Raw genomic sequence first — 14,573 nt, forward strand, 5'->3', positions numbered from 1 at the left:
GTCACTCAAGCCAACAACAGCAGCAGTAACAAATGGGTAAAAGAAATGATTTGACAATTTGTGGAAATAGATAGGTGACTTATAAACATACAAAAAAATATTTGCCCACATTAGTAATCAGGGAAATGCAATTAAAATCACATTGTGATATCTTTTCTCACCTATATGATTGGCAGCACTTAAAGGATCTGAGCATACCAAGTATTCCGAAGGGTGTGCAGATTTGTTAGTGTCTAATAAAGTTGAAAATGGCTATATTCAATTTTGTGGACATCTAGGTTGATTCCATGTCTTTGCTGTTGTGAATAGTGCTGCAGTGAACATGTATATATCTTTTTGGTAGAAAGATTTGTTTTCTTTTGAAATATACCCAGTAATGGGATTACTGGATCACATGGTAGTTCTGTTTTAAGTTATTTGAGAAATCTTTGAACTGCTTTCCACAGTGGCTGAACTAATTTACATTCCTACCAATAGTGTATAAACATGCCCTTTTCTACACATTCTCCCCAGCATCTTTACTTAGTAATAGTCATTCTGACTGGTGTGAGATGGTAACTCACTGCAGTTTTGATTTGCATTTCTCCGATGATTAGTGCAGTGGAGCATTTCTTTTAATGTTTGTTCATCATTTGTATGTCTTCTTTTGAGAAATATCTGTTCATGTCTTTTGCCCAATTTTTAATGGAAATAGTCTTTTTAAAACCTTGAGTGTTTGATTAAGGTCTGGAGCTTCTGTAGTCATCCCTGGGAATCCACAGGGGATTCTTTGTAAGACCTCAGTGGATACCAAAATTTGCACATGCTCAAGTCTCTTACAGTATAGTACAGAAATAATATTTGCATATAACCTGTGTACATCTTTTCAAATAGTTTAAATAATCTCTAGATTACTTATTATATGTAATACAATGCAAATGGTGTATAGTTAAGTTTTTTTAATTTGTACTTTTTTTTGTATTACTATTTAAAAAAAATTTTTCCAAATATTTTATATCCACAATTTGTTGAATCCACAGATGTGGAACCCACTGATACAGAGAGCAGGGCTGACCATAGGTAAAAGATTTTGGATCAAAATGGTATCTTAAAAATCACATATTTTGTCAGCCCATTTGTTGGAAATGATGTTGCATTATTACATAAATTAATTGTATTTTTTTTCCTCTTTCCAAAGAATACAAGTCAATGACCAGATTGTAGAAGTGGATGGAATCAGCTTGGTGGGTGTAACACAGAATTTTGCAGCAACGGTTCTCAGAAACACCAAAGGCAATGTCAGGTAAATATGTGCCTTCTAATATATACCATGTTGTTACTTTAGTGAATTTTAATTTTCTATAGTGTAAACTGCAAATAAATATAATTACAATGACAATTTCATCTGAATGGTAAAACTTTGCATTTAGTTTTAAATTTTTTCATCTGTATTATAATTAGTTTATGAAAATGGAATTTAAATCATTTAAATAGAAAATGGAATTTAAAGTACTTGTCTTCGTGTCTTTCTAAAATACTATGATTTCCAGGAAGGTAGAATTTCTAGCTTTAATTTCAATAAATATGAATTTGGTCTCAAATCCTTTTAAGAAAAATACTTATACAATACTTGAAATTATCATACATATATTCAATGATGTATGTTTTTTAGACACTCACACTGAATAAGGATAAGTATGTTTTTTAATGTATGTATTATTTTAAGGAATCAGCGAGGACCAATGTTTGCTGCATTATAACTTTTCCAACTTAATGGACTTAGGGTGTATTTTTTTTTTTTGGACTTTGAAATTTATATTCAGCCTTGGGATTGTGAATATTGTATATTAGAAAACAAGAAAGAAAGCAATTTTCAGCTAGTGGAAGTCAGGGTTTGAAATCAGGTATTTTTTGCTTATATGTTACTTATTTATCTTAAGTATTGCTTATATCATTTACTTTTCCATACATCTTGTTTAAGAAACATTAAGGAAACATTATTTAGTATGTGTAATGATGAAAGTGGTTGAGTGTTCTCATTATCAAAATGAAACTGCTAAATATTCTGAAAATATTAATAAGTTGACATTGCTATATAGACAATATTAGGATATTGTTGCTGCATGTTTTATTTTGCCGAAGCATGAATTTAAGTTTTAGACTTCAGACTTTTTTCAATTGTAAATTATCTTCTAATGCTAAAGGGATGCTTTAAGGAATACAACCTAAACTACTTCTGTGGGCGCTATGTTGATGTTTCTAGAATATTCACAGCCTTGAGAAAAGTATGTAAAATAATTGCAAAACTGTGTGGTGCTGTCTGAGTTGTGTGGGTGGGCCCATTCAGTAAATGTGATTGTCTTTTTGAAGATCACAGTGTGTTCTTAAGACATTTTCCCATGTCAATATAGAACTTGGTTTTGAAGCTGTCCATTAGACTTTACATTTAAAAATGAAATAAGTAAGATGTACATTCAACTCATAAGAACATTTCTCAGTTGGAAAATAATGTGTTGTTACCTGAAACCGTAGCCATCCCTTTTTTTTTCCTCTGACTGTTGACTGCATACTCTTGTGTTGTTATATTCAGCCTTGTACAAATTTCAAATGTCTTCAAATGTCTTCTTAACTGTTGTGTCTGATTTCACATTTTCCCTTCCTCAGTCTGTTCTGTTCATCACTACCTTCATGGAAGTACATAATTACAGTTTTCAAATATATGAAGGGCCATAATGGAAAAAGATATTGATATTATTCTGCTTAACGCTAGTACAAGTTGAGTATCCCTTATGTGAAATTCCTAGAGCCAGAATGTTTCCGATTTTGGATTTTTTTTTTCATGTTGGAATATTTGCATTATATACTTAGTAGCTGAGAATCCCTAATGTGAGAATTTGAAATCTTAAATACTCCAGTGAGTAATTCCTTTGAGTGTCATGTCAGTGCTCAAAAAGTTTTGAGTGTTCCGAACATTTTGGATTTTATATATTTTCATTTGGTATGCTCAACCTGTATAAACATCCATGTGCAGGTTTTTTTTTTTCTTTCTTTTTGGAGACAGAGTCTTGCTCTGTCACCCAGTCTGGAGTGCAGTGGCACAGTCTCGGCTCACTGCAATCTCTGCCTCCTGGGTTCAAGCAATTCTCCTGACTCAGCCTCCCAAGTAGCTGGGATTACAGGCATGCACTGCCACACCCAGTTAATTTTTTTATTTTTAGTAGAGACGGGTTTTGCCATGTTGACCAAGCTGGTCTTGAACTCCTGACCTCAAGTGATCCGCTTACCTCGGCCTCCCAAAGTGCTAAAATTACAGGTATGAGCCACTGTACCCGGCCTCACTTGCAGGTTTTTGTGTGGACATAAGTTTCTACTCCACTGGGTAAATACAAAGCATGGTGCACAATTGCTGTATCATGTGGTAAGTATGTGTTTAGTTTTTTAAGAAACCACCAACCCGTCTTCAAAGTGGCTGTACCATTTTGTATTCCCATCAGCAGTGAGTGAGAGTTCTTATTGCTCCACATCCTTGCCAGCATTTGTTGCCAGTGTTTTGAATTTTGACTATTCAAACAGATGTATAGTGGAATCTGATTGCTTTAATTTCCATTTACCCCTATTATCTATTAATATTTACAATTAGTAATGAAAAGTTTCATGTTGTTATGTTTGTAGTCCTTTATAGTATTTTCTTTTTTCCTCTCTCTTTTGGATTTTTTTCTCTCATAATTGAGTGTTTTAATTTTTATCAGGTTGTAACTAGATCTGTGTTTGCTTATTTGGTTTTTGTAATTCTGCTTGGGATTCAATCTGAAGATTTGGGTTTGGGAAATTTTCTATTATGCTTTGGTTATTTGCTTAATTTCTTCTGGATTGTCTTTGGCCTTTCTTCTCAAACCAGTATTAAATGGGGCTTAGCTTTTCTGGGCATATCCTCTAGAATCTTTTTTTCTCTCAAGATCTCCATCTGTTTGAATTTTTGCTGGTACGTACTAAGAGTTTCTTCAGTTTCTCTTCCAGATTATCATTTTTTTTTTCAGGAATGGCCTATTTTAACTGTTTGTGCTTTATTCTCCATTTTCTGTTTTTATCTCTAGCTCCATTCTCTCTGCCCAGAGCTTAAGAATAGTAAATCCAGCTTCCTACTTGACATCTTCATATGGCATTCTTTCTGATTACAACATCCAGAAAGAGTCGACCCTGCACCAGGTCCTATGTCTGAGGGGTGGCTGTTAATTTTTCAGTCTTGCATTCGCAGTGCCCAGTGATGGCAATACTCTGCACTATAGCCATTTGTCCCAACTTAAGTTTAGAAATTAACAAGTTTCAGTAATAGCTGAACCTGTTCAAAATGTTAATAAAGGTTTTGTTGCATGGTAAAAAAAAAATTAATATACTCCAAGTATTATCCTTTATTTAATATACTCCAAGTATTATCCTTTATTTGTGCCATTCCTTGTCTTCTGCCCCATATTTCTGCCTCACTCCTTCCCTGCAAAAAAAACCTCTGTATCAAATGACATGTAATTGGCTGGTTCCACCTTATCAAGTCTCAGTTCAAATATCACTTCAGTGAATGAGCTTTTCTTATATTTATGTTGACCAAACTCCAGTTCACTCTATCTCAATTACCATGTTTTCTACATACTGATCCTCTTCTGATCCTTTCCTCCTGGTTATTTATTCTTTTTTGGGTTTCCTACACTATTGATTCCTGTCTAGTACTAGTATGATGATATGAATATGAAAGTAATGATCTATGACTTTTAAGGCTAGGTTATGAAAGGCACTGTGGCTTTCACCCTGCTCTTTTGGATCACCAATTCTAGGGAAATACAGCTGCCATATCAAGAATGCCTTCAAATTCTCTTTTGAAGATGCCCACACAGGGAGGATTTTTGGCCTGCCAGCAACCAGCATTAACTTAACCAGCCATGTGGGGAGGCACCTATGAAAATCTTCCAGGCTTAATAAAGCATTCAGATGCCTGATTGAATTTTGCGAGAATCACCAAGCCACAATTAAACAGACAAGCCTCCCTTGAAACTGTGAAAGATAATAAATGTTTATCAGTTTTGGGGTAATTTGTATCAGTAGCCACAACTTATACATATTTTGGTATCTGAATGTGGGCTGCAGTTTAACAAAAAACTGAAAATGTGGGAGTAGCTTTGGAGCTGGACTGTTAGTGAGGCTGCAAGGACTGTGAGGAGAGTATTAGTAAAAGCCAAAAAGACCTTATAATGATTTTTGGGAGAAAACTGAAGTCCTCTTAGAAGGCAGCTGGTGAGGGCTTTAAGAAGAAAACTGTAAATGTTATTGAAAATTGGGCTGGGCACAGTGGTTCATGCCTGGAATCCCAGCACTTTGGGAAGAAGAGGCAGGTGGATCACCTGAGGTCAGAAGTTCGAGACCAGCCTGACCACCATGGTGAGACCCCCCCATCTCTACTAAAAACACAAAATTAGCCTGGTATGGTGGCACATGCCTGTAATCCCAGCCACTTGGGAGGCTGAGGCAGGAGAATCACTTGAACTTGGGAGGCAGAGGTTACAGTGAGCCAAGATTATGCCATTGCACTCCAGCCTGGGCAACAAGAGCGAACCTCCATCTCAATTTAAAAAAAAAAAAAAAATTGAAAGAAAGAGGATCTTCATTATGTAATAACAGAAAGTTTAACAAAACTTACCTGTAGTAATGTGAAAAGTAAAATATTGACTGGGGCATTTAACTCATAAGATTTCAAGCCATAGTGTTGAAAGTGTCACTAGCTCCTTCTTGCTGTATATAAGTAAAATTTATGAGAAGGTAGATAAGCTAAAGGAAGAACTGTTAAAAATAAAGCAAGTTAAACAAGCTAGAAAACTTCAAGAAAATGGATAAATTTCTGGGTACATATATATGGCCTATGAAGACTGAATCAGGAAATAGAAAGCTGTAACAGACCAATAATAAGTGATGAGATTCAATCAGTAATAAAAAGTTTCCCAACAAAGAAAAGTCCAGGACCAGATGACTTAAATGCCAAATTCTAGCAAGCAAGAACTAACACCAGTTCTCCTCAAACTATTCTAAAAAATTGAAGGAGAGTGACTTCTATGCAGCTTTAAAAAAGAATGAGTTCATGACATTTGCAGGGACATATATGAAGCTGGAAACCATTATTCTCAGCAAACTAACACAAGAACAGAAAACCAAACACTGCATGTTCTCACTCATAAGTGGGAGTTGAACAATGAGAACACATGGATACAGGGAGGAAAACATCACACACAGGGACCTGTCGAGGTGTGGAGGGCTAGGAGAGGATAGCATTAGGGGAAATATCTAATGTAGATGACGGGTTGATGGGTGCTGCAAAGCAGCATGGTACATGTATAGCTGTGTAACAAATCTTCACATGTACCCCAGAACTTAAAGTATAATATAAATAAATAAATAAATAAATATTAAGAGAGAGAGAGAGAGAGAGAGAGAGAGAGAGAGAGAGTGTATCACAAAGCTGTAATAACCAGAACAGATATTGGTATCAAAACAGAAACATAGACCAATAACACAGAATAGAGGACCCAGAAACAAATTTGCACATTTATGGCCTGCTGATTTTTGACAAAGACACTAAGAGCATACACTGGGGAAAGGGAACCCTCTTCAATAAATGGTGCTAGGAAAATTGCTTATCTGTTTGTAGAATAATGACACTGGACCCTTATCTCTCACTGTATATAAAAATCAACTCAGTATGGATTAAAGACTGAAATGTAAGCCCCACATCTGCAAAACAACTAGAAGGAAGCATAAAGGAAACACTGCAGGACGTTGGTCTAGGCAGATATTTTATGGCTAAGACCTTAGAAGCACAGGCAATAAAAACAAAAATAGAGAAATGGGACCATATTAATCTAAAACACTTCTGCACAGCAAAGGAAACAACAGAATGAAGAGACAACCTGTTGAATGGGAGAAAATATTTATAACCTATTCATTCAACAAGATTCTAGTATCCAGAATATTGAAGGAACTCAGTGCAAAAGTAAAAAAACTCATTAAAAAGTGGGCAAAAGATATGAATAGACAGTTCTCAAAATAAGACATAGAAATGGCTAACAGATACATGTGAAGATGCTCAACATCACTACTCATCAGAGAAATGCACAATAAAACTATGGTAAGATATCTGCTCACCCTAATTAGAATGGCTGTTATTAAAGAGACAAAAGATAACAGATGCTGACAAGGATGTGGAGAAAAAGGAAATCTTACACACCACTGCTGGGGATATAAATTAATACAGCGATTATGGAAAACAGGAGATTTCTCAAAAAAGCAAAAATAGAACTACCAAATTATCTGGAAGGCCTACTAAGTATTTATTTAAAGAAAAGAAATCAGTATATGAAAGAGATGGCAGCATCCCAATGTTTATTGCAGCACTACACAATAGCAGTGATATGGAATAACCTACCTAAGTGTTCATCAAAGGATGAATGGATTTTTTAAAAATGGTATATATGTATGTATGTATACACAGTGAAATACTATTTTGCCATAAAAAAAAACAGTGAAATCATGTCATTTGTAGCAACATGGATGGGAACTGGAGGTCATTATGTTAACTGAAATAAGCCAGACACAGACAAATAGGATATATTCTCAGTCCTATGTAGGAGCTAAAAATGTTGATCTTGTGTAGGTAGAGAGTAGAGCTATAGTTACCAGCGTCTGGGAAGAGTGTGGGGGTATGGTTGGGTGGATGAAGAGAGATTGGTTAAAGTGTACAAAAATACAGTTCTCTAGAAGGAATAAGTTTTAATGTTCAGTAGCAGAATAGGGTGGTTGTAGTTAACAACATCTGTATATTTCAAAATAGCTAGAAGAGAGCACTTGAAATGTTTCCAGCACATAGAAATGATAAATAGTAGAGGTAATGAACGTTCCAAATACCTTGATTTAGTCATTACACAGTATAGAATGTAGGAAAATAGCACTTTTATCCCATAAATATGTACACATTTATATCAATAAAAAATTTAAAAAATTAATGCAAGTTAGTCTTAAACCAAATGTAGCTCTGATCTCACATTCAAAGGCCTTAAAAGTTAGCCTCAAAAAGATCTATTTTTAGTACTTTAATTATCCCAGAGGAATATTTAAGAATATTTATTGTATTAGAAAAAATATCCTTATATCTGGCATGCAGTCAGCAATTGATGGGCAGGCAAAGAATAAGGAAAATGTGAACCAAAACCAGCAGAAAAATTAATTGAAAACAGATTCAACAATGTTCAAAATAAAAGCAGTAGATTAAAACATTAAAATAGTTATTATAATTAGATTTCAATAATACAATAAGGTAGCGAAAGGGCCGAGTATGATAAGTAGATACACAAAAGATAAAAAGAAGATTCTACTCCAGCTTATAAAATGAAACATATGTATTATGAAATATACATTGGATGGGATTAATAGCAGATTCAATTAGTTAATTTTAAGATGTACTACAGTAGGAAGTATCAAACTTTAAACACAGAAATAAAAGACAGGAAAGGATGAACAGCACCTCAAGAGGCTGTGGCACAGTTATAAGCTACTAATAGACGCTTTGGGAATCTCAAAAGGATTGGAATGAGAGAGCTGCTAGAAAAGATAACTGAACAGATGATGGCTGAAAAATTTTCAACTTTGATGACATTTTTAAAATTTATAATATCACAGATCCAAGACATTCAAGAAATCCCAAACAGAAGGAACATGATGAAAACTAAATGAAGAGACATCATAATCAAAGTACTTGAAATCAGTAGTACAGAAGAAAATTATAAAAGCATTCTGAGAAGAAAAACATATAGTGTACACTGGACCAAAGATAAGAATACAGAAGACTTTGCAATAGAAATAATGAATCACCAAGGAAAGTGGATAATAACTTAAACATTTTGAAAGAAAAATTGGAATTTTATACTCAAGAAAATAACCTTCAGAATTGAAGATGAAATGAAGACTTTTTCTTCTGTACAAAAACTGAAAGAATTCATTACCTGGAGAATGCTATTACTACAATGTTAAGGGAAGTCTTTAATAATGTAAATCATATAAAATGAAATTCTAGGCCTACACAAAGAAATGAAGAGAAATAGAAATTATGAATATGTGGGTAAATATAGACTTCATTTTTAAAAAAATTAAGAGATTATTAACTTTTTAAAACAAAGATCATGACTGTGTTGTTTGAGATTTACAACATCAAGAGATAAAATTTAGAACAATAGCATGTTGGCTTTTGTGACAATATGGAAGTATACTTTTGTTAGGTGATTATGCTGTACATGAAGTGGTATTATACTACTTAGAGACAGACTGCAATAAATTGAAGAAGTATGCTATCAGACATAAATAAACACTCAAGAAACCCCAGCAGAAAGTTACAGCAACAAGGATAAAACATAATTATAAAAGTATTTAATCCATAAAAAGAAAGTAGGTGAACAGAAAGTGAAGAGATGTATAGAAAATTAAGAGCACAATGGTAGATTTAAACCCAAACTTATCAGGAATTTTCTTAAATGTAAATAGTCTAATGACCAATTTAAAGGCAGCGATTGTCATATTAGATTTTTAGAAACTCTAAGTCTCAAATAGGTTAAAAGTAGCAGGATGGAAAAAAATGATCATGCTAACATTAATCAAAAGAGCACTAGTGTGATTATATTGATATTAGACAAAGTAAATTTTAAAAGTCAGTTTTGAAAAGATAACATTGGTAAATCTTTAGTCAGACTTACTTGATATAAAAAGAACAAAGACACAAGTTAGAATGAGAAGGTATAATCACATATTCCACAGATATTTTAAGGACTAACCTATATTATGAAGAACTTTATGCCAGTGAATAAAACAATTTCAACTAAATGGTTTAAATTTTTTGGAAGATAATGCTATGAAAAAATTACCAAAGCTCACTCAGAAAATGGTTTATGTGTATACATGAAGGTGAGTTTAGATTTAAGATCCTCTTAGAAAGAAAATTGTTTATTTCACTGGTGAATCTTACCAAGCATTAGATGGAGAAGTAATACCAACTCAACATAGACTCTTTCAGAACGTGGAAGGTGATATACCTCTCAACTACTTTTTATGAAGCCAAAGTTGCTATGATAATATAATTTTTAAAAGACATTAAAATACAAACTGTCACAAACCAATATTCCTCATGAATGTAGATAAAGAAATCCAAATTAGATTATAAATCCAGTAGCCAGTTTACATTTATTGTTTGATTTTATGTTTATAAATCAACCAATGGAATTTTTCACACTAATAGGAAAAAAGTAAAAGTTATTTGTTTATCTCAACAGATGTAGATTTTTTAAAAAAAGCTCTCAGGAAACTTGAAATAGAAGGGAACTTCCTCACTGAGATAAATAGCATCTAAGTGAAACCTACAGCTAATAATGTGCTTAATGGTAAAAGACTTAATACTTTTCTCTTGGTATTAAGAACAATGCAAATATCTCTACCCCCACCACTTCCATTCAAGATTGTACCAGAGGCCATAGCTAGTTCACTGAGCCTGTAATAACTAATGAAAAGCTCACAGAATGAAAAGGAAGAAATAAAAATCTTTATTCATAGACAACATGGTCATTTACACACAGATGACTATGTAGAAAATCTTAACGTATCTACAAAAGATGCTACCCGAACTGGTAACTGAGTCCAATCAGGTTACAGGAGATGAAGTTGATACGCAGAAATCAGAATCTATATGCTATCAACATAAATAATTGAAAATTAAGATTGAAAACAACATTGATGACAGCATCCAAAAGATTAAATACTCAAAGATAAATCTAACAATGTATTGCAGACTTCCATACTTACAACAACAAAATATTGCTGACAGAATGTAAAGACAATTTCAACGAGGGAAGTAGCCCATGTTCAATGTATCGTAATATTCAATATTGTTAAGATTTCAATTTTTCCTAAATTAGTCTGTAGATTAAACATAACCCTAGTAAAAATTTTAGCAGATTATTTTGTAGATATTGTTGTTGAAAGAAAATTTGGACAACTTTCCCTGCCTGAAAGCATCACTAATCAAGGCAGTCTGGCAGAGACATGAGAATAGTAATATAGAGTAATGGGTCAGAATAGAAATTTGCAATATAGACCTGCACAGATATAAATAATTGATTTTTTAAATAAAGGTAACAAGGTAATTCAGTGGAGGAAATTATAGTCTGCTCAAGAAATGGTGCTGGGAAAATTAGATAGTTTCATTGAAAACAAAATGGAAACAAAAAACAAACCAAAAAATGCCTTGACCTTCATCTCACAGTATATATAAATGTTAACTTAAAATTGATCACAAGACCTAATTGCAGCAGCTAGAACACTAAGATTTCTAGAAAACAGGCAAAAATCTTTGTAACTTTAGGTTTAGTGAAATAACTCAAATAGAAAACCAAAACCTCATGTTCTCATATATAAGTGGGAGCTAAACATGGATATCCATGGACATACAGAGGGAAACTTTAGGTAACATACACTGAGGACTCTAAAAGAGGAGAATTGGAAGAGAATGAAGGTTGAAAAATTATCTGTTTTGAGCACAATGTTTACTGTTGAGTTGATGAGTATGCTAGAAGCTTAAATCCTACCACTACACAATATATCCATGTAACAAATCTACATGTATACCCCCTAAATGAATTTTAAAAATGTAATTGAATCATTTAAAGATTTCTTCAGGGCACAAAAGCAAAAAGTGTAAAAGAAAATAATGATAAACTGCATCAAAAGTTAAAACATTTGTTAAAAAATATCCTTAAGAAAATGAAAAAAACAAGCCACCAAATGAATATCTGTAAAACAATTTCCTGATAAAGAACTCTTGCAATTCAATAAGATTATTATAATAACTATATAATGGAGTTTTTAAATGTGCAAATCCTATTAAAATGTGCAAGTCACTTAGACAGTTCACCAAAGGAGATATACCATTAAACATGAAATGCTGCTTAACGTTATTAATTATTAGGGGCAGGTAAATTAAATCCACAATGAGGTTCCACTGTACACCTGTTAAAAAGGCTGAAATTCAAAAGACTGATACTATTATGTATAGACAGACGTATGGACTGATGTTCACATTTATTTGCTGATCAGAATGCAAAATAGCACAACCACTTTTCAGAAAAGTCTGGTAGGTTTTTACAAAGTTAGGCATGCACTTATACCAGCCAGCAATTCCACACCTAGCTATTTACTCAAGAACAATGAATGATCATTGGGTCAAAAATGAAATCAAGATGGAAATTTAAAAATTCTTTGAACTGAATGACAGTAGTGACACAACTTATCAAAACTTCTGGGATACAGCAAAGGTGATGTGAAGGGGAAAGTTCATGGCCCTAAGCACCTACATCAAAAAGACTGTGAAAGAGCACAAACTGATAATCTAAGGTCACACCTCAAGGAACTAGAGAAACAAGAACAAACCAAACCCAAACCCAGCAGAAGAAAGGAAATAATCAAGATCAGAGCACAAATAAATAAAATTGAAAATGAAACAACAAAAAAATATAAAAGATAAATGAAAGGAAAAGCTACTGCTTTAAAAAAATAAACAAAATTGATAGATCATTAGCAACATTAACCAAGAAAAGAAGAGAGAAAATCCCAAAAACCTCAATAAGAAACAAAATGGGGGATATTATAACTGATGCCACAGAAATAAAAAGATCATTCGAGGCTACTATGAACAACTTTATGTGTATACACTAGAAAACCTAAAAGAGTTGGATAAATTCTTGGTAAGATATAACCCTCCAGCTTATATTAAGAAGAATTAGATACCTGAACAGTCCAATAACTCGCAGCAAGATTGAAATAGTAATTAAAAAATTAAGAAGAACAACAACAAAATCCAGTACCAGACAGATTCACAGCAGAATTCTACCAGACATCCAAAGAAGAATTGGTACCAATCCTATTGACACTATTCCAGATATAGAAAGAGAGAAGCCTCCCTAAATCATTCCATGAAGCTGGCATCACCCTAATATTACAACCAGAAAAGGACATAACCAAAAAAGAACACTACAGATTGTTATCTCTAATGAACATAGATGATAAAAATCATTAACAAATTACTAGCTATTCAAATCCAACAACATATCAAAAAGACAATCCACCATGATCAAGTGGGTTTCATACTAGGGATGCAGGGATGGTTTAACATATACAAGTCTCAATAGATGTGATACACTACATAAACAGAATTAAAAATAAAAATCACATGATCATCTCAATAGATGCAGAAAAAGCATTCAACAAACTCCAGCCTCCCTTTATGGTTAAAACTCTCTTAGCAAAATTGGCATACAGGGATATGCCTCAATGTAATAAAACCCATTTATGACAAACCCACAGCCATGAAAACACTCAATGGGGAAAAGCCGAAAGCATTCTCTCTGAGAACTGGAACAAGACAAGGTTGCCCACTCTCACCACTCCCCTTCAACATAGTACTGAAAGTCTTAGCTGGGAAAATCAGAGCAGAGACAGAAATAAAGGGCATCCAAATCGGTAAAGAGGAAGTCAAACTATCACTATTTGCTGATGATATGATCATTTACTTCAAAAACTGTAAAGACTCCTCCAGAAATTTCCCAGAACTGATAAAAACAATGCAGCAGTTTCTAAAAATTACTGTACACAAATCAGTAGCTCTTCTATACACTAACAGCAACAAAGTGGGGAATCAAATCAAGAACTCAACCACTTTTACAATAGCTGCAAAAATATAAAATATTTAGGAATATACCTAACCTCCTTGTAGAGGTGGAAGACCTCTACAAGGAAAACTACAAAGCACTGCTGAAAGAAATGAGATGACACAAACAAATGGAAACACATCCCATGCTCATTGATGGTTAGAATCAATATAGTGAAAATGAGCATACTGCCAAAAGCAATTCCCATCAAATACCACCATCGTTCTTCACAGATTTAGAAAAAAAATTCTATAATTCATATGAAACCAAAAACGATCCTGTATAGCCAAAGCAAGACTAAGCAAAAAGAACAAATCTGGAGGCATCACATTACCTGACTTCAAAGTATAATATAAAGCCATAGTCACCAAAACAGCGAGGTACTAGTGTAAAAATAGACATGTAGACCAACGTAACAGAATAGAGAACCCAGAAATAACACCAAATAATAGACATGCATGTTTATATTTGGATATATGACTGGATATGTAATTTCTATACATGGAGCCTTTTGTTTCTTTTATTTTTACTTAAGATCATTTCCATTTGAAATGCAATAGACCTTGAAATGTTTTCACTTCATTTATATTATTTCAATGTTTTTGTTGCCACTGTAGCGCAAGGGGCAGTTGATAATTTCACTTTTTATTAGAGCTTTTAGTTCTGTAATTGTGAATAAAAAGTGTTAAATGCAGTGGAGGGCAGAGAGGGAATTTTCATATTCATGGAAATCATTCCCCATTGTGGATTTAGTATTTACTCCTAAGACTACCCCTTGCCTTAAGATGAGAGAAGCAACACTGTGGATTTTGGATC

At 33.5% G+C, this 14,573-nt stretch overlaps 1 protein-coding gene across 11 annotated transcripts in view; it reads left to right on the top strand.

Moving 5' to 3' along the window:
* The window catches only part of PPP1R9A (protein phosphatase 1 regulatory subunit 9A), a 339,268-nt gene that overhangs the window by 213,197 nt on the left and 111,498 nt on the right, over positions 1-14,573 (top strand). For all 11 annotated transcript variants that reach the window (XM_074379461.1, XM_074379464.1, XM_074379466.1 and 8 more), the window contains one exon: positions 1,178-1,282. In XM_074379461.1, coding sequence (XP_074235562.1) covers positions 1,178-1,282 — 105 coding nt within the window. The remainder of the gene's footprint in view (positions 1-1,177; positions 1,283-14,573) is intronic.

Source organism: Saimiri boliviensis, chromosome 10 (assembly GCF_048565385.1).
Source record: "Saimiri boliviensis isolate mSaiBol1 chromosome 10, mSaiBol1.pri, whole genome shotgun sequence".
In the NCBI taxonomy this organism is placed as follows: domain Eukaryota; kingdom Metazoa; phylum Chordata; class Mammalia; order Primates; family Cebidae; genus Saimiri; species Saimiri boliviensis.